Source organism: Dysidea avara, chromosome 10 (assembly GCF_963678975.1).
Source record: "Dysidea avara chromosome 10, odDysAvar1.4, whole genome shotgun sequence".
NCBI classification, from domain to species: domain Eukaryota; kingdom Metazoa; phylum Porifera; class Demospongiae; order Dictyoceratida; family Dysideidae; genus Dysidea; species Dysidea avara.
Window position 1 is genome coordinate 18,300,224 of NC_089281.1, and position 20,242 is coordinate 18,320,465.

The window sequence follows — 20,242 nt, forward strand, 5'->3', positions numbered from 1 at the left end:
CATCTCAGCAAAACCCCACCTAGTTCTCACAAGTATGTGTTTCGAGAAAAATAATTACAGTGTGCATGCTACAAAGAACAAAATAGGCATCCACATCTATCTGTGTAGTGTTGTGTGCCATTGATGGAGCACTCTTAAAATGTATTGATCTGTACTTAATAAATTACTCATATATGTCTGTGTTATTTGCTACATATTAACATGTATTTGTTTAATCTCACATTGTTCGGATTACAATGGGTGGTGTCCTCAGATTTTTCGTGGTGTATGTTGTAAGGTAAAGCTGCATTATAACTGAAATTTAGGTACATTGTAAAAGTTAGTTTATACACTCTATGACAGTGGTGTCTTAAAATTTTAGCAGTTTACAGCAGCAAGAATTTCGATCCTGCATGCTACGTATGAACATTATAGAGTATTGCTCTTGTGTTCCATGTACAGTGAACTAGTAGTTTATGTGAACAAACACATGTACGTACATGTATATACAGTGGATCCTCAGTCACCATGAAAAATACGGATGATTCCCTTTTAACAACGTACTGTAGGGAAGCTATGCATCACGCTACCTTGAATCAACACCTTGGGCTGTCAGCAAAGAGAAATGGAACACAAAGGAGGATAAAGGTTAGTCCATGATGCGTGCATTGTATTTACTGCAGTACGTATGCCAAAAGGCACGTCTCGGGATGAAGCAACATCTAACAGTGAGAAAAACAAGTCCATAGCCTTAGCCATTATCGAGTTATTCTTGTCTGAAGGCATCAGGTAGGCAGGCAGGCAGTTAGTCAGTAGAAAATTCCATTGAGTATATTTTAAAAAGTTATGTGACAATTTATTGGAAGCCTTTAGAATCGTACTGAAGGCACTTTTGGGCTTGGTTATACCTAACCAATACTGCCAAGGTTCCAGGATGGTGTTGTGAAGCTGGTTTTTGGATAATTTTTTTGGCCGCAAAAACCCAAATGTCCATGATCCCTACTATACAGTACAGTGATTCTAGATCCTTACCGGTTTCAGAATTACTGTTTCTGCTGTTGAAGTGATGCCATACTGACCAGAAGTGTGTGTGAATTTCTGAAACGTGTGTCATATCAAGTGCTATTATGTAACACTCTTATCTTAAAGTTGATGTATACACATCTTGTTTACTATTTGTCAATGAGATGCAACCTTAAAATGTCAAGACCTTTAACACAGCATCATTTATTACTACTGGTAACATGAACATGTCCCAGATATAACATGTATGGATGACATACAGTATACCATAATGACACAGATAGTTTCCTAACTGACCACACTCTTAACTATGGTACATCATGATATGCTATGTAACAGTTGTGTTCTTATATGTATAGTGTGTGTGTAAGCCACTACACTTGGCATCCACATTTGGCCACAGCACAGTTATAAAAGTTTTACATGATGATGGAGGTAACATTGATATTGAGGATCCAGTGAGTTAGTGTTGTGATCAGTGATGTAGTGTACAAGTTACATGGTTGTACTGATGATATGTTGTGGACTAGTTTGAAATGTGTAGTTTGGTGTATGTTGAGAGATTGGAAGTGGAGCTATTAGAGAGTAATGTATGTATATGAAGACATGTAAATACCATTTAGTCGTATCAACAAAATTGTTTATTCTTGACACTGTGATAAAATGAGACAGTGGAGCCATCCCAGTATCTTATAATGCATTTGGAGATAAATTTATTAATGTGCATAGTTTTATAAGATGCTCCATTTTAATATATTGCAATATTGCTTTGTATTTTTGGTCTACAGTAATACCATTCCAGATGTTTTAAATGTGTAGTATAAGTCACCCATCATTTCATCAAACAACTGTAATTATTCAATATAGTGACTTGTGAGCTTTGGATTTGAACTAGCTAGTTAATAGTTCTAGCACTAGCTGTCCTAAGTCTCTAAGCACAGTAAATTTTATGTATCTCACATGAATGAACATCATGTTATGAGTGAAATTGCAACATTTCAGTTACATGTTCCAGACTCCCTGTATTCACAGGCTTTATAGCCTTCTCACAGGTCCCTAGTGGGATAGGTGTTTCTAAAAACCCCTTGCTGGTGAGAAGTCAATGATTAAGTAGAGGTTGAATGCAGAGAAGATCACAGATCCCAGCTGTTGTGGCTCCTCTGGTACATGCCTAGACCGCATGTTGCGGGGGATCAAGTCACCACTGGGTCTGGGATTTTTTTCTGCATTCTTCAACATTTCAGTTACATGTTTCAGACTCCCTGTATTCACAGGCTTTAGCCTTCTCATGGGTCCATAGTGGGATAGCATTTAATAAAGCCTATGCCAGCACTCTCTACTTTAGTCATTGACCAATTATCAGCGTATGTGTATAACTCTCTGGTGTCTCTTTGTGAGATTTTTGTGGGATGTACTACGCTTGCATAACTTCATTTCACAGAAGTTATACAAAAATCATGTCAGCTGTTTAAGAGTCATGTATTCAGGTTGGATGCAAAAGTACATATACTGTTTTTATAACAAAATTAACTATTTTTATGCAACTTCAGTGTTACCAAGGATAACTTGTAGAGCACTTTAGCAACAATAATTACTGATTGAAAATGATCATAAGAAGTGTTTTAGAGGGTACAACAGTTCACTGTGATAGTGGATATAGTTCCTATATACTCCATAGTCTGTGTATTTAACAAGTGCCGACAATTAGTACCTGCCGATAATTGGAGACTGGATCAAATTATACTCCACAATACACTGTACATGTGTACGATAGTGTAGACAATGATTTGTTGTTACAATAACATTTGTGTAGCATGATCACTGTTTCGTTACACTCACATCCATCTATCTTTCACTCACATCCATCTATCTTTCACAATGTTGGATACAATTACACGTATGATATCATGTACATGATCATAGTTCAATGACATTTTGGCATGACAATTTTAATGTGTTGAGTTTTGTTACTTATTTATATGCAACTAAACATGTTGTTAATGTTTCATAGTGGTTTGTAGAGTAGAACCTGTCCAAGCTGGTCATCTTTGGAACCAAATTTTTTGGCCTTAATAGGCAGGTGGCTGCATTAGAAGGTGTATTAGTACATATATGTTTCACCAGGTAATTTGAAGTTAGCCTTTTTGGAGAGGTGGCATCTTTACACAGGTGGCCTCTAAAACAGGTTCTGCTGTTTTTGTCAGATTCCTGTGTAGAATCTCTATTTTTGTCTAATTCATGTTAGAAACTTCTATACTTTCTCAAATTAGCTTTTATACAAGGCTGTACATTATGTAATTATTTCACTATAACATTCAAATTGTGTTTATAGCCATACACACAGCCAGTCCCATTTATTCATGACAAAATGTGACCGAATCTGCGAAAACCCGACACAATAGTGCATTTTTCAAATTCCTGTTTATTAAATGTTTATAATCTGTTTGGCCAAGCGTATTCTCTAGCAAAGTTTCAACCTCATATGCCAATAACTTTCGGAGTTACAGCCCTACAAAGTAGAAACAACAGAAAAATTGATTTGTACTATAAGTATTGGGAAATAAATTACAGGCGCTTACTAAAACGGTTGTAACTTATGAAAGGATGGATGTACTGGGCTGAAATTTCCACCATCATGTTCGCCATGGATAGGGGAATCATGTACTGTGTAAGTATTTCCTTTTATCAGTTTTCTTCACTAGATACAAAGGAAAACTTTGTGAAGAAAAATTGATCGCATACGATTGCTTTGATGTCACGTAAACAAACGCTCATAACTTGCATATCCTTGGGTCTACTGCAAAGAAACAAAGATTTTATAACTCCTCTTGAGTAGCCAAATAAGACGATATCCAGGTTTTTATTGTTAGTCCCATCCTTCACTAAGAAAGAGGCGTTCAAAAAATTTACAGAATCTTTTCAATAATACGCATATGTTTCACCAATTGTTTTCAATGCTTTTTACTGGAAATTTAGGCTTGCGCTATTGTGTCGGGTTTTTGCAGATTTGGTCTCAAATGAGACCTGTCAACCCCCGTTTGCTAGTTTTTATATTGCGACCATTAATGCTCACTTGAAATTTCAAGCCAAAATATGCAATTAAAGTATTATTTTAAAGTAGTGCTTAAATCGCCGAAGACCTTCTCTGTCTTTTGGTGCTATTTCATGTGCAACATAATAGCTTTAGGATTAAGAAGTTGCAACATTCTGTTTACAAAAGGTCAAATTTTATTGGTGGAGTGACATACATGTACTTGTATGATATTGGTCTTCAAAGAGTTGTGTTCAGCAATGGTGTGTGTTTTATTAAAGTGTTTTAAATGTAGTGATGTCCAGTAGTTATCACTTAGTAGTATATAGTTGCAGTAGCTTATATTCCTAACATTGTTATATTACACAATACTACGTAGAGTTGGTATATGTTTGTTTAAGAGACACACGAATAGCCGAATTAAGTTGAAAATCTGTTTTGAACTATGTATAAGCTATGGAAATATAAAAGAGTACAAAGATTGAGATAAGTCTTAATGTTACAGAATAAGGTACATATCACAACATACATACATGTTGTGTATGTACCTGAAACACTAAACAATTTACTTAACCCAGTATGTGATGAGACATACTGGGTGGTAACCAAGTTTGCTACCCACTCATTCAGTGTACTAGTTATCACTCACTATTTGGAAAGAAAAAACATTGTGCACACTTGACTGGATCTGTGAAAACCCAACACAACCTATACTATACAATAGACGTATACATACGTACATTAGTAGTTCGTGATGATGTTAATGATGCAATTATACTACTGTTGTTCTATAGAATGGTGGGAGACCACTGCACTATGCAGCAGATGGAGGACATAGTGAAACAGTAAAGCTTCTGATGGAGCTTGGAGCTGACATCAATGTTGAGGATGAGGTATGTAACATGTGGTATATATTGGTATGCATGGCCTAGTATTTGTATTGTATACATATAACATGTTCATAATTTGGTGGTACCACCTCACACCTTATCAATTTTGATATTTTTAATACTGAATACAACATGAATCGCTGTTCGGTAGCCAATTTGATAAAGGTTTTTTTGGTGTTGAATAGTAGTTTTGTAGTACCTGTAGAGTTGTGATGTTAGTGTATGTACATGACATCTTTTGGTCAAAGGAGGTCAGCAGTGATTAAGCTCCTTTAGAACTTAATTACGCAAAAGTCGATATTCTGGGATGAAATAAAATGTGTGGAATATGTAACAAAGTGTGACATCATTGTGTAGTTTACAAGAATATACGTGCTAGAAGAGACGTGTCAAATAGAGCTATATAGGATGTTTTACAAAACAAACTACATTACCTTAATGCTTATAAGAAGCGCAATCCATATATTGAACAACCACCTATCAACCCCCGTTTGCTAGTTTTTATATTGCGACCATTAATGCTCACTTGAAATTTCAGCCAAAATATGGAATTAAAGTATTATTTTAAAGTAGTGCTTAACCCTTTGGCCCCTACAGCCAATATTTTGGCTTTGGTTCTTAAAAACGAAAGTTATTTTACAAAAAATACGCGTTTTGACATATAAATTTGGGCTCCTGTTACTCCGTGTAGGAACAACCTATGTGGTTTGTGTTAAACTACTCATGAAGGATAGATCTACAACTTTTACTAACGTTCTTTATTCCATCTCTCCTTTATGACAGGTAGTATCGTAGCAATTATCTTCTTGAAAAGGGCCAAAAATTCTTTCAAACGCATGTTGGCCTTACTTCATGCTTGATCGTGCTACAATGTTTGGATAAAGCTTAGGGTATTACCCATTAACCACAGAGTAGCGTGGTCCAAACCATGTATTCATAGGATATTTCGTTTATGAGATATGTGCATTTGAACGCATGCATGTAACAAAAGCCAATATATTGGCTTTCACGTTTAACGGAACACTTTTCTTTATTAACATAGGGGCCAAAGGGTTAAATTAATTAAATCGCTGAAGACCTTCTCTGTCTTTTGGTGCTATTTCATGTGCAACATAATAGCTTTAGGATTAGGCCTGAGCCTATTATGCTCAAAATTTTACCTATTATTCTTTCCAGAATTTCCCAAAAAATCTGTGAGTAACAGGCCCTTTTTCCAGGTGAAGTACTAAACTCTTCTCGTCAGCCAAATTATCGACTTGAGTATTTAGTAGCCAATTACTCACAGATCTCTTCCGGCAAGTGGCTGAGTCAGTGTGTTCGAAGGAACAAACTGTCGAGTATTTAACAAATCTCTTCATCAATCACAGTCCAGGCATCAGCAAAAGTCGGAAGTCACAACTTTGTTTCTGTATCAGCAGCCTTAATGTACAACACTAGACTACATTTAGTTTACAAATGGGTGTCCAGCACCTCTTTCAGCAGCGTAAGCACCTTCTAAAACAATATTTTGTGGCATCTAAATATGCTGCTCAGGGAAAGATTAAGTGTTGATATGGAAAATTAATGCCTTGATATGGTTTCGATGCTTGAAGAAGAAGACAACCAACCTGATTGAAGATAAAAGGAAAGACAAGGCGCAGATGGAGCACACTGATTGGAACCCCAAAAGGCACATCCCACCAGCGAGTTTGCTATTGTGGCATAAAATGGTGACCGTGCTCTGCTTTGTTTGATCTCTAGGCTTGTGATCATGGTCAGTGAGTGAGGTGGACCAAATTTTGAGTTTTGGTGATTTATTTAAAAATTCTATATCCAGCTGCCTGAAAGTGTTTTCTTGTTTTCAATACTGCATTTCATGTTAGATAGATTAACATTGCTCCGTAAAGGTGGATTTCATCATGTAAGATGTTTCAAGGATGATTTTTAAAGGCGGCTCGTTTGATGGTATGCATCACTTTTGATGTGATGCTTACTTAAATAGTACTACGTCATTACAGTAACTGATCTTACAATAATTAATACAGCGAAGTGTAAAGAGCAATCAAATTGTAATTGTGTAACTGAGAATTTAAGTGGTATACATTGTTAGTATTTTACTCCAATAAATATTATAAAGTGGTGTCCTAAGTACATGTAGGTGCATACAACTGTATGAAGTAGATAACTATTGTCACAATAGCTTATCAATGTGTATTTGTTCTCCACACAAGTGTACTGAAATGTGATCACATGATTCATTATGTGATCACATGATCAGACCTGCTTACAATAGTTGTAAGCGTGAAGCCATATATTATCTCCTACAGGATGGTGACACACCTCTAATTATTGCTTATCGACAAAAAGTTGTGTGTACTGTTGTCACTTAAATATACAGTATGTGTGTACTGTACATGTATGTACGTAGTTTGGTAGTATATTGTGTGTACATGATTGTAGAGGTGCACCGATACGGAAATTTTCCAATATACTGATAACTGATATATTGGCTACAAAATTACCGATTCTGATATCAATACCGATATATCTGAAAATAAAAGGTTTCGAGTATGGACACTACAATAAATGTTTTAAAATGTGGCAAAAAGCTTATAAGGTGGTCACTAAAACCTATGTAAAGAAAAAAAAACAAAGAATTGTGAAAAGGTGATGATGAAAAGGTGTGCAAAAAAGGAAGAAAAAAAGTGTGACCAACTCAAGATGTGAACCCTGGCCATCATGAAAACCTCTACTATTTGAGCCCCATGCTTTAACCATTGTGCTACCAAATCAAATATAGCGTACTTTGGACAATTATAGTACTTATGTGTAATATCTGCTCATATCTGCTAAAAGTCAACTTTTCACCGATACCGATATCACGATATCGGTACCGATACCAATACCAATATTGATATCGGTGCACCTCTACATGATTGGGCCTAAAATTATGTTTTGAAAATGATCTGACAAATCCTGTTATGTGGTCAGACATACTCAATAATATTGTAGAATAACTTTCTAAATTTGTTCAGACATTAGCCAGAAATGGTTGGAAAATGGCAGATATCTGAGGCTCTGGTGCAATGTACAGCGTACTCTGTATAGTGGAACTAATATATTGCTGTTTTATATAGTGAAACCTAGGCAATATTTCAATACAAACTTGTGCTGATATCCATGATAGCATTCTTTAATCTTTTGCAATAGCTAATGTACGTTATAGCTTCTACTTTGTACCTAGAACAAAGCATATTGTCCCAAAAAACATCATCTTTTCATAAAACTAGGTATTCAGAGCTACAGTAACTGATCACACGTGTTAATAGTGAGTAGTACAGTATATCTTTCCAGTAATGTAAAGGTTACCACATTGTGGTTATATGATTGAATTAAACCACTACACTGTACATTGTTAGTGTTTTGTTATGTTCTTCCAATGAGTATTGTACAATTCAGTACATATTGTCCTACGAGGTGTTACATGTATCACCTAACACTACAATAGTAGGTTGTCCTGTATTTGTTATTAATACAAAACCTACTGAAATATTGTGTTTGAATGATCACATAATCCATAACGGGATCACATGATCTAATTGTTTGTTTACATGTTTACACTAGTTGTCATTATTTAGTGAATCTGTGAAGCCATATAGTGTTGTGTCTCCCACAGGCTGGCAGCACACCTCTACACTATGCTGCGCAATCTGGTAGTGAGGATGTAGTGAAGATGATTATAGAAAGAGAAGCTGATATTCATGCTGTGGATAACGTAAGACCATACATTATGCAATAAGATGGAGTAGTTGAAAACATGCAATATACGTAGAATGTAAATTTTACTAATGTTTATATTGTTCTACAGCCATTGTGCTCTTGTTACTTTGTGGCAACTCTGTAGGACTCTCCATAGAGGAATGTGAACATTAAATAGGATGCACACAAAGTAAACAATCCTACGATACCTTAGTAAATTTCTTTATCTATATTTTGTGATTCAAATCTGAAAGCTTTCTAAATCAAATACTGGCCTCTACTAACTTATCAGTGTAGTTGTACTACATTTAGTCATGTAGGCTTGTACATGAAGCAGGATTATCTTTTGCAGCAATTTTAAAAGATATTAATAGGAAGTTTGACTGAATTGTTTTTAAATATGTTATTATCCATTGCCATCGTGTGCCCTGCAAAGGTAGTATTGTAGATATGTTTGTTAATATGAATGGACGTGAATGTAGATATGTATCATACAAAAGTTAAGCAAGTTTACAAGTGTTTTAAGGCTATTGTATTGTTTATAGAGTCTTTACAGAGTTTACTGAAGGCCTGGAAGAGTATACAGTACTTCATTGTAGAGTGGTTATGTTGTGTTATCTCTCTAATGTGGATGTGATCCATTATTGAAAATAAGCCATAATACTTTTGAATAAGTTGTAGCATCCTTAAACTAATTCATAGCATCATAGTATTGCAAGTATGACAAACAGTTTCATCTGAGTGTTTTCTGTGGTGAAAGTGTTAGTTGTGATAACCTTAACATGAGTATTAATTAATTATCATAATTGACTTTGGCCAGAAGCCAGTGACATCACTACATTTACAATGTACCACATAGCCTGTTATGGTTTGTTTGAATGTACCATGACCAGCAAGATGTGTACCTAGAATTTTGCCTTTGTATTATACATGGCTTCATGGTACATACTGTACTGTTATTGATTAGTAAAATTTCAAGCTTTCTTATTCTTGTATTTAATTATTCTCCATGTATTGTGTGATTTGCAAATTCTCTTATCATCTCTGCTGCACAGCATTGGCAATGATTGTGGGATTGTGCATGAGGCAATTTGTGTAAATCATTTGGTGACGGGTACATAACACTATACAGTTTTCTAAAATACTGTTCTGGAACATATTTTACTGGTTAAATAAATTTAATCAGTTGATGATTGATTTTCATAGAGTTGAGCAGTTTAAGTCTTGCCATATACTGTTGGTATGTGCATTTTGTTGTGTGCGTTTTGTTGTGTGCGTTTTGTGTGTGTGTGTGTGTGTGTGTGTGTGTGTGTGTGTGTGTGTGTGATGTGTGTGTGTGTGTGCGTGCATGCGTGCATGTGTGTGTGTGCGTGCATGCGTGCGTGCGTGCGTGTGTGGGTGTGTGTGATGTGTGTGTGCTTGCATGCGTGTACGTGTGTGTGTGTAGTTGTGTAAGTGTGTGCACATGTGTGTGTTTGTTGTTGTTGTTGTTGTTGTGTGTGTGTGCGTGTGTGTGTGTGTGTGTGCTTGCATGCGTGTATATGTGTGCGCGTGCGTGTGTGTGTATGTGGAGTTGTGTAAGTGTGTACACATGTGTGTGTTTGTTGTGTGTGTGTGTGTGTGTGTGTGTGTGTGTGTGTGTGATGTGTGTGTGCTTGCATGCGTGTACGTGTGCGTGCGTGTGTGTAGTTGTGTAAGTGTGTGCACATGTGTGTGTTTGTTGTTGTTGTTGTGTGTGCACGTGTGTGCTTGCATGCGTGTACATGTGCGCACGCACATGTGTGTATGTGGAGTTGTGTAAGTGTGTACACGTGTGTGTTTGTTGTGTGTGTTTGTTTGTGTGTGTGTTTGTTTGTGTGTGTGTTTGTTTGTGTGTGTGTGTGTGTGTGTGTGTGTGTGTGTGCACGTGTATGTGTGTGTGCACGTGCATGTGTGTGTGTGTGTGTGCAAGTGTGTGTGTGTGTGTGTGTGTGTGTGTGTGTGTGTGTGTGTGTGTGTGTGTGTGTGTGTGTGTGTGTGTGTGTGTGTGTGTGTGTGTGTGTGTGTGTGTGTGTGCAAGTGTGTATGTGTGCGTGCGCATGCGTGCATGTTTGCGTGTATGCGTGCAATTGTGTATGTGTGCATGCATGTGTGTGTGTGTGCGTGGGTGTGCATGTGTATGTGTGTGCGTGGGTGTGCATGTGTATGTGATTGTGTGCATGCGTGCGTGTACGTTTATGTGTGTGATTGTGTGTGTGTGTGTGTGTGTGCGTGCGTGCGTGCGTATGCATGTGTGTGTGTGTGTGTGTGTGGGTGTCCATATGTACGTGTGTGTGTGTGTGTGTGTGTGTGTGTGTGTGTGTGTGTGTGTGTGTGTGTGTGTGTGTGTGTGTGTGTGTGTGTGTGTGTGTGTGTGTGTCCCCGTGTGTGTGCATGTGCTTGTGTAGAAGGCACAGCCACGTTTTACCAATACATTTAAAATATATTGTCAAAAACCAATTTATCCCATAAGTTGTGGTACTTATGGGCTTCTGATTATTTTGAATGTGTTGAGTATGGCACAAGCTAGGCACATTGTAAACATTATTTTACATTATAAAATGGTAATAGCTTGCCAACCTTGGCGGCTACACATGAGTGAGAAGTTGGAGTTGTTTATGGCTTTTTGAAATATTTGCTTGTCAAAGAAGCAACCATTACAATTTCCCACCATTTATATACCATATTTTGCTGTTTTTTGTTGTTCATATGCAAAACTTGTACAAAAATTTCTTATACAAACATTTTTATATAAGATCAAACTACTCTAATAGAGCAGTCATTCACGTAAATCATATGAAAAATATTTTTGCACAAAACTTTTACCATGAAACATTTTTATTATTTTATTTTTTATTATTAGCACTTTACAGTGACCAGCACTGAAGGTCTGACAGCAACATGTGCTGCAGCCTTAGGATTACCTAACCTAATTTCAGGGACTTAGACCTAATGACTTGGACTTACTGACTGACTGAAAAGGTGTAACAGAAATAGGGCCAAAGTAAGGAAAAAAAATCCCTCCAACCCCAGGATTCGAATTGCAGGTCACCCAATGTCTAGTCGGGGCCACACTCAGTCTTCCTCCAGGAGGGATGGATTTTCTTCCTTAAACCTAAAGTATTTATTATTAACACTTTACAGTGACCAGCACTGAAGGTCTGACAGCAACATGTGCTGCAGCCTTAGGATTACCTAAGGCTGCAGTTCAGTAATGCACAAATAAGGCGAATTACGGTACCTGTATTTACTCAGTGGATTTTATCCACAATGACAAAATTTGATGTCATAATTGACAAAAAGGCCGTGTTAGTGTGGGGGCTTCAGAGATTTTAGCATGCAGTATTCGAAATGAATGTTGTCTGTAGCTTTCTACATTTGGAACCACGAGATAATAAAGGTAAGAAGTAGTACATGTACCGTGACGATGCAATGCACACTCCAACAAGGAAAGCAGACTGAAAATTTTAAATTCAGACACAACTAGGCTTATTTGTATTACATTATATACTATATGCCTCACCTTCGCCCTTTTTCGCATTTATAAATGCTATCATAGGGAAACAATATCTCACCCAATACCTCCCTGTACAAAGTCGCCACACAAGCACGGCCAATTTGTTTTGTGACGTCAGAAAACGTCATTGCGGATATCGTTCATTTGTGTCACCGGTGCTCTATTATTTTTGATGATGAAACCTTTTGAATAACGCCATGTTGCTACTTGCTTCTTCTATACAAGACCTTTCTTTCACTCAAGTCCTTATAACACAACTATTGTGTTGTGTGGTCAATTTACTAACTAATGTCCCGGATTTTGATTATTTGACAGCCGTTACAGTTAACCAGGACAACACCTTCCTTAAATTGAGATGAAGATGAATACTATAGGTGTGTGAGCACTAGTAATAAGTATTTTATAAAAGATGGTGTGGTACTATTTGAGGGTAGTACAATTAAATTAATTTTCAAAAACAAGAATGAAATGCTTCAAACTTACCACACTGCGGTACTATTCAAGCGTGCAGTACAAATCAAGTAAATATGGTAGTTCTTTTCATGAATGTTGCTGTACTTACATATGGAGTGGAGGGTTTGGGGTGATGAGTTTAGCACCAGCTAGGGTTTCAAATAGGTTCCACACTAAATTGCCTACCTCTACATCCATTTCAATAGCATAAAATATGTACAGTTCGTTTTATGTATGTACTACACAGCCTTGCGAGATAGGCCAAACCAATATTAGTAACTCTGATGTCTTGTTAATGTTACATCAGAACTGTGTGAACTTTAAATGGCTACAAGAAACAAACTACTGTACCCAACCTTGTTTGCTAAAATGTGGCTTAATTATTGCACAGTGTCTTAAACAGTATAGTAGCACTGTTTAAGTAAGGATCCCCCTTAAAATGAGTCACTTGCTGCCCAAAATGCTGCTTTTATAAGTTATCCTAGAAACATCTTACATGATGAAAATCACTTTTATGGAATAAGATTAGTCCATCTAACATCAAGTATAATGCTACCACGATATAGAAAAACTCTATATCATATATCACTAGTGCTGGGTGGTATTGAAAAAATAGCAAATGATATAGCTTCCATAAAAGTACCACAGTATTGGTATTAATTTAAAAGCCATTGATATTAAAGGAACTGCCATTTACCTCAACAAAAGCACCAAATATTCATGGAGGCTCAGCAAACCTCAGGTACAAATTACCACAAACAAACTTGTTTACACAGTTTGGTTAACTGACTACATCAGCACCTGCCTACAAACATTGTCGCATGTCTGGTTCCCTTCTAAGTATGGGATGAAACAAGCCCACAGGGTGCCCTGATGGTATGGCAATGTTTAAAAATCAAGCAATGTCAAAACTGGTATGACTTAAGTATCACAGATTACTAACAATACGGTATATCGCCCAGCTCTATATATCACCAAGGTTTATGTCACGATATGAACATATATCACAATATAGAACTAACTGTAACGTTTGCAAGACAAACATATACACACTCTTCATTGTAAGTTTATATTTAAGTTGGATGTATACCACAAGCAAAAGCTTCTCTTGTTCATCAGATTTTAAATGCATTTTACTACTGCTTTACAAGTGAGACAAGTGGCTGGCACTACATAGAAACCTTAAAACCTCCCAATTTACTTTGGCTTGTTTACCACACTACACCATCAACACATAACTTAATTAAATGCCAAATGTGATATGTCTGGCCTCCACCACATCATTATACTAAGCAGTGCCACTATCATGCAACCATCAATATAGCTGATTGGCTATATCATATCACTATCTTGTTATATCGATACTGTCGATGTATTGATTTATTGTGGCAACACTAACCAAATACAGGATTAAAAGCAAGAAAACACTTATAGACAGCTGGGTATATAATTTTTAAAAATCACCCAAACTTGAATTTTGTCTACCTGCTTACCTGACCACGGTTGCAAGGATGAAGGCCAAACGGAGCAGCATACGGCCACCATTTTATGCCATGATAGCAAACTCATCAGTGGGATGTGCCTTTTGTGTTTCTGACGAGTGCGTGCCCTTGCGTCCTGTATTTCCTTTTATCCTCAATCAGGCTGGTTGTCATCTCCATGCAAAGAAACCATATCCAGGTGTTATTTTCTGTATGAACACTTTCCTTGAGCAGCATATTTAGACATCAGGGGTGGATCCAGACTTTTGGAAAGAGGGATTAAAATGAAATGACACTACAGGGAAGCCACACTAGTATGCTTTGCATGCCAACCTAGGAGGGTCTTAGGGACGCCCCAGGAATAGACCTTCTGAGATGCAATCTGAGAGCAATTTCAGCATTTCAGCACAATTTTTATTTGACCTGTTGTGTTAGGGGTGTATTAGGATATCTTGATACTCTTGATACTTATAGCAGTGGAGGATCAGGATTTTTAAAAGGGTGGTTTGTGAAAAAATTTAATAAGGCATCTGAGGACATTACTTTTTCCAATGCTTTAACTGTAGATACTATAGTTGTAGATACTATAGTTGTAAGGCTAACGTTGTGACTAAGCTGTAGCTTTGATTGCTCTATTAGAGTATCTCAATAATTTTTTATGCAGTAGAAAATGAAAATTAAAGTGTTTTTGAGGGTCTGAGGGTTTAATAACTATAAATCATGGTAGTTAAGTGCAATTGCATGCATGCCACTGAAATCAGGAGCGCATTGAATCCTATGGACAAGGGAGCATGTAACTCCATAAAAAGTAAAATTCAAACATGGCTGCCGTGTTCTATAATAAGTAACTTTTAAAATTTCCTGATTAGGATATTATGCAGAGGTACATGCTCGAGTACATCGTGTTTCCGTTGCCACGAAGTGAAGCTATGGAAACGAAGTTCAATGGCACAACGGAGAAATAGTAGCACAGGCTTACCTGGACAGTCTTTTTACAGTCACTAATCACATGAAATCACACAAAATTATTCCACTTGACTATTCCAAGCTCTACCTTCGACTCGACGATCTTACTATCAACATAGTGTATCCCTGTTGCATGTAAGAATGATGTAACCAAATATATACATAGTAACACTTGATGCCATGTTTGAATTTCGCCCGTAGTATTGGTAGTATACGGATTTACATGCTCCCTTGTCCATAGAATTCAATGAGCTCCTAGGATTCAATGAACTCCTGCTGAAATACAGCAGTATATAGTTGTTTGCTGTGGCAAATTGTCATTACAACAATAATAAAGCTAGTTATAGACTGCCACTGAGCTAAAGTTAAAAGCAGGTTTCTGTCATAACCACAGAAACACATCTATATCCGCCACTGTATAGTAAACTCTTGACTAAGGAGGTTGCTATTGTCCAATTATATGCATGCCAATCAGTGAACATTAGATCCTCTGAAATTGAATGTGTGGCTGATTTCAGCAGTTTATTAGAATAGTTATACTGTTACTGAATATTTTCCTGACACAATGCTGTATATTTTGTGACTAGAGTACCTTGATGTTGATGTTTATATAGTGTACAATTGTTGATTGGTCAGAATTTCCCACTATACTCTCCTGTTGAACTAGTTTATACAGCCGTACAGTAGTTCTGCATAGACCACATCTATGTGCATTCAAATACAATGGTAGTAGCTAGACAGGATCGTAGAATGCAACTCCCTTGAAAATGCTGACATGCTCTAAATATTGGATTTTGGTGTATATCTATATAATGTAGCTGTTTAGACAACAATCAAAGGAAAGTTACTGTTTGTCGTAAAGAAATTTTGTTTGATTGAGCACAGTCACTCGTACACTGTTTAAAATGAAGTGCTATGGTAGCATCTCTAGGTGCTATTTTTTGAATGGAGCAGTCAAAATTTAGCACTTTGAGGTGCTACCTTGGCACTTCAGTTTTAACAGTGTATACGCAAATGTAGCTGTGTACTTTTGTACAGCACTGAAATATCTTTAATTCTGGGTTTTAACTAGCATGTAGACAGACTGTTGGGAGTCTTTGGAGTACAGTATTTTTCTGATAGAGAGTAGTGTTAGCTATTTATGCAGCTTAAAGTACAAATTGAAAGATAAACATCACTGTGTGAGATTTTCATGAGACAGACAGCACAGTTGACATGTATGTATATTAAAATTTTTGGAGGGGAGGTCAAGAGCCCCCTTTGACTAGGGCTGAGTAATAGTATCAATAGTGCGATATATTGCCATAGTAAATCACTATCGTTATCGCGATAGTAGGGATATCACTATTGTGATAGTTATGATAAGCTCAGATCTGCATTAAAATGGTATTAACAACCCTTCTATACTGTTTTACAGTTGGTATTACCAGCAGTTAATTAACAAATATCCTGTGCATGCAAAATAACTTTCTATATGACCACAAATCATAGCTACTGTATACAACTAAGACTTTAAGAGCAAAGTGTTTCATAAACTATCGGGATAGTATTCACTATCGTGATATTTATTGAGTAACTATCGTGATAGTAAAATTTTTACTATCACTCAGCATTACCTTTGACCCCATAAATTCACCACTGCTGGTGCCACAAAATTATTTAAAGTACTTACGCTACTGTAAAAAATACTGGACAACCAGTAGATGCCTATAATTTCATGATAGGTTCGAGACCACACCCATTAATGATCTTGGCTGATTGATAACAATCAAGTGCAGAGACCTCACTTCTTTACAATTTGTTTACTGGAACATGATGACCATACAGTTTAGCTATATAATAATTATGTAATAATAGCACAGTAAAAATAAGGAATACTGACCATGCCTCAGTCTTGCTAGGCTGACTTGGATACTCCAATACAGCTGTCACCCTAATAGAACAGTCATACATGTATAAAAAACTGAACAAACTATTAATTTTAAAATGAAGTAGGGATCCAAGCGATAACATGTAGTGAAACAAGAGATGAATGGTATTACAGCAGAGCTCAGTGGGAAAATCCCTACTTTATTATTCAACAAAATATTTGCTATAACATGCCAATGTAGGGATTTTCTCACAGAGTCATGCTGTAGTATCATCACCTTTTGTTTTACTACTTTTTTCATCGCTAGGATTCCTACTTCATTTTTAAATTAATATTCTTTAAAATATACTAGTTATGTTTATCGTATTAACCCGTAGTTGTTTTTACAAAACGAGGACAAAAACACACACATGCATGCACTGACGCATTGTCCAGTAAACTAGATTTTATGCGTGCATTTAATATAACAAACTCCCATAGCACAAAAACTGTGTATGTTGTCTATAAACTACAAACACCATTGTACTCACCGTTAAATTTTGGTTCTGTATATATAGTCCCAGAATCCATTGCATCCTTCTATAACCCAGAACTTCATGCTATACCTTTAAAGTACAACTTAATTTGTTTTCCTTGTTCATATGACAATGGATAAAAAGCCATAACTCGGCTACTTTGTCCTATCAACTTTCTTTTGATAATCAAAACTTTGTAGCAGGTGAGCTACTTGTTGACTTAAAAGTTTATATGCGGTTTCAGGTACATACGTAGTTTGCTTCATGCCAATTACTAAAATCTGTATTTCTAAGAGATTGGATGAACGGTTTACAAGATACACCTGTTTGACACATATACGGTATGTAAATTTGCAAAAGGTGTTGTGCATTTTAGTTCATTTTTTATATCAAATCCAGCTTTCTGATCTATGCATGCTTAAGAGTTAAACAAAAATGCATAGCCACTAATATGTGCTTACTTAATATGTACTGTTTGTGTAAACAATAAAGTACAAGTTTACTATTGTACACCTGATCTGGACATCTAACAGTAAAATAGTTAACAATAACAAAACTCTAAACAACTTTCACTTGTCAATGTCACAACATGTTGTGCTTCCTGCTACATTTTACATTTTGAATGTTTCCTTATTGAATGAATCTTTGGTTTCAGCATGAGGTTTACAGTTACAAGTGCTTTATTAACATAACAAATGTTGCTATGCTTATTTTTTGGAGTTGAAACTTTTTCACCCATAGCAACTTGGTAAGCTTTAGTAAGTGTCTATAGGATCATTTGTGATAGTCAAGAAATGGATACACTACAGTGTAGATGATGCTCGAAATTCCAATTATACAAAATACATTGCTGTATGCTTCATGTACAGTAGTGAAAATGATGATCTATCGTATAGTTTATGCAAGTATGCACTAAACATACATCATCACAAACAGTGTTACAAGTAGATATTTACACTAGTTGTGTAAAGATGTAGTGAAGTCATATAATTTGGTTTTTCTGCAGGACAAACGAACACCTTTGCATTCGGCCGCAGGGTCTGGTAATGAAGCTGTTGTGAAATTTCTTGTTACCAAAGAAGCTGATCTTAATGCTATGGATGAGGTTAGTATTGATAAGAGTAATAAAAATGATAGTGTCTGACTATCTTGTTAACAGTAACTAGTTCAGTAACATGAGCTCATATAGTTTTCAGGTGGAATATAATAAGAACAAGACAAGTAACTATGTAGTAGTAGAGTTTTTGTGCCAAAATTTATTTGTTTTATGCTGCAGTAATTGCTTAGCATTTATTTGTTACAAACTGTTAGACACTGTGTTCTCTTGTTCTTGTTGTGTCCCACCCAAAAAATTGACAGGATCCTTTGGACGAACTACAGGCAAATGTAACAGGCTGGATATGTATAATTGAAAATGGGAATGGGATGGGGAATGGAAAATGAGAAGGTGAACAACCAATTAATGAAAGATGGCTGATATAAGTCATCATGTCAATATACAGCTTGAATAATGCTTCTTTGCAGTGTTGTTGGATCCTTCTGCAAAGCAATAGAAACATTCTAATAGAGCAGTCAAGAAAGTGTTATTATTCCACCAGATGCATTGAAACATGTTGATGGACACAGGCTACACCTGTAACTAAGCTGTCAACAATATAAGCTAGTTGCTCCATTGAAACCATAGACATTTCTTTCACTCTTTGCTTGGCTCTAATGTATCTTGCAACATTTTCTATAGCTTTGCAAACTGCTTCATCACTATTTGTGACCCAGTCTGCAAAAGAGGTTTTATAGCCTTTCCAAATAGTCAAGTTTTACTAGTCGTAACTCCTCATGTTTTCAACCTATCACCTTCATATTACACCAAGCCATAGTGCTATGTTAGGGGTATAAGGGGACTAAATTTCAGGGTGATACCACATTCACAAGTAAAGCTATAGGTTGCCAAGTACATGCAATTGAAAAGGCTATAAACCCCTTTTTGTAGATCAGGTCACATTTCCTTCTTCACGGCAGCCAAGATAGAGTGTTGGTAGCCAGTTGGGGTTTGTCACATCATACAGTTCTGCTGCTGATGAAATGCTTCTAAAACTGTCAGTTGCTTCATTGCTGGCATGTTTCCTTTGAACAGCAGCTACAAAGTCAGCCCACCTTTTCTTTCTCAGCTCATACTCTTCCCATCCGTATCTACTTGTAATGGCAGGAAACCTGTAGTATGACATGTCGCAGTCATGACTAGAATCCTTCTTGCAACCGACAACTGCACACTGCGCCATAAAACATATTTAAAACTTGTTACAACCACTATACAAGACTTAATACACATCAAGGCAACTTTACAAAATAACATGTTCAGTGCAGCTGGTTCACCAACATGGCGACGATTGGCATAACACGTAATTATCTCACATACATGAAACTGCTCTATAACTAGGTGGAAAAGGCATTCCTATAAATGGAAATCCAAGAGAGAGAATGTGACATACTTTCTATGGCTCAGAGATGTTTCATACTTTCTCTTGATAATCGAAACTTTGTAGCAGGTGAGCTCCTTGTTGACTTAAAAGTTTATATGCGGTTTTAGGTACATACGTAGTTTGCTTCTTGCCAATTACTAAAACCTGTATTTCTAAGAGATTGGATGAATGCTTTACAAGATATGCCTGTTTTGACACTATATACAGTATGTAAAAATGTAAAAGGTGTTGTGCATTTTAGTTCATTTTTATATCAAATCCAGCTTTCTGAACTATGCGAGCTT

The 20,242-nt window shown here is 36.5% G+C and overlaps 1 protein-coding gene across 1 annotated transcript; it reads left to right on the forward strand.

Annotated features, from left to right (window-relative positions):
* The first annotated feature begins 555 nt into the window (after window positions 1-555).
* LOC136236814 (26S proteasome non-ATPase regulatory subunit 10-like) lies at window positions 556-18,625 on the forward strand. Its single transcript, XM_066027046.1, has 6 exons — window positions 556-627; window positions 1,362-1,460; window positions 1,533-1,592; window positions 4,828-4,926; window positions 8,579-8,677; window positions 18,488-18,625. Exons 1-6 carry the CDS (start codon window positions 556-558, stop codon window positions 18,623-18,625), a joined length of 567 nt encoding a protein of 188 aa, XP_065883118.1.
* The last annotated feature ends 1,617 nt before the right edge of the window (window positions 18,626-20,242 follow it).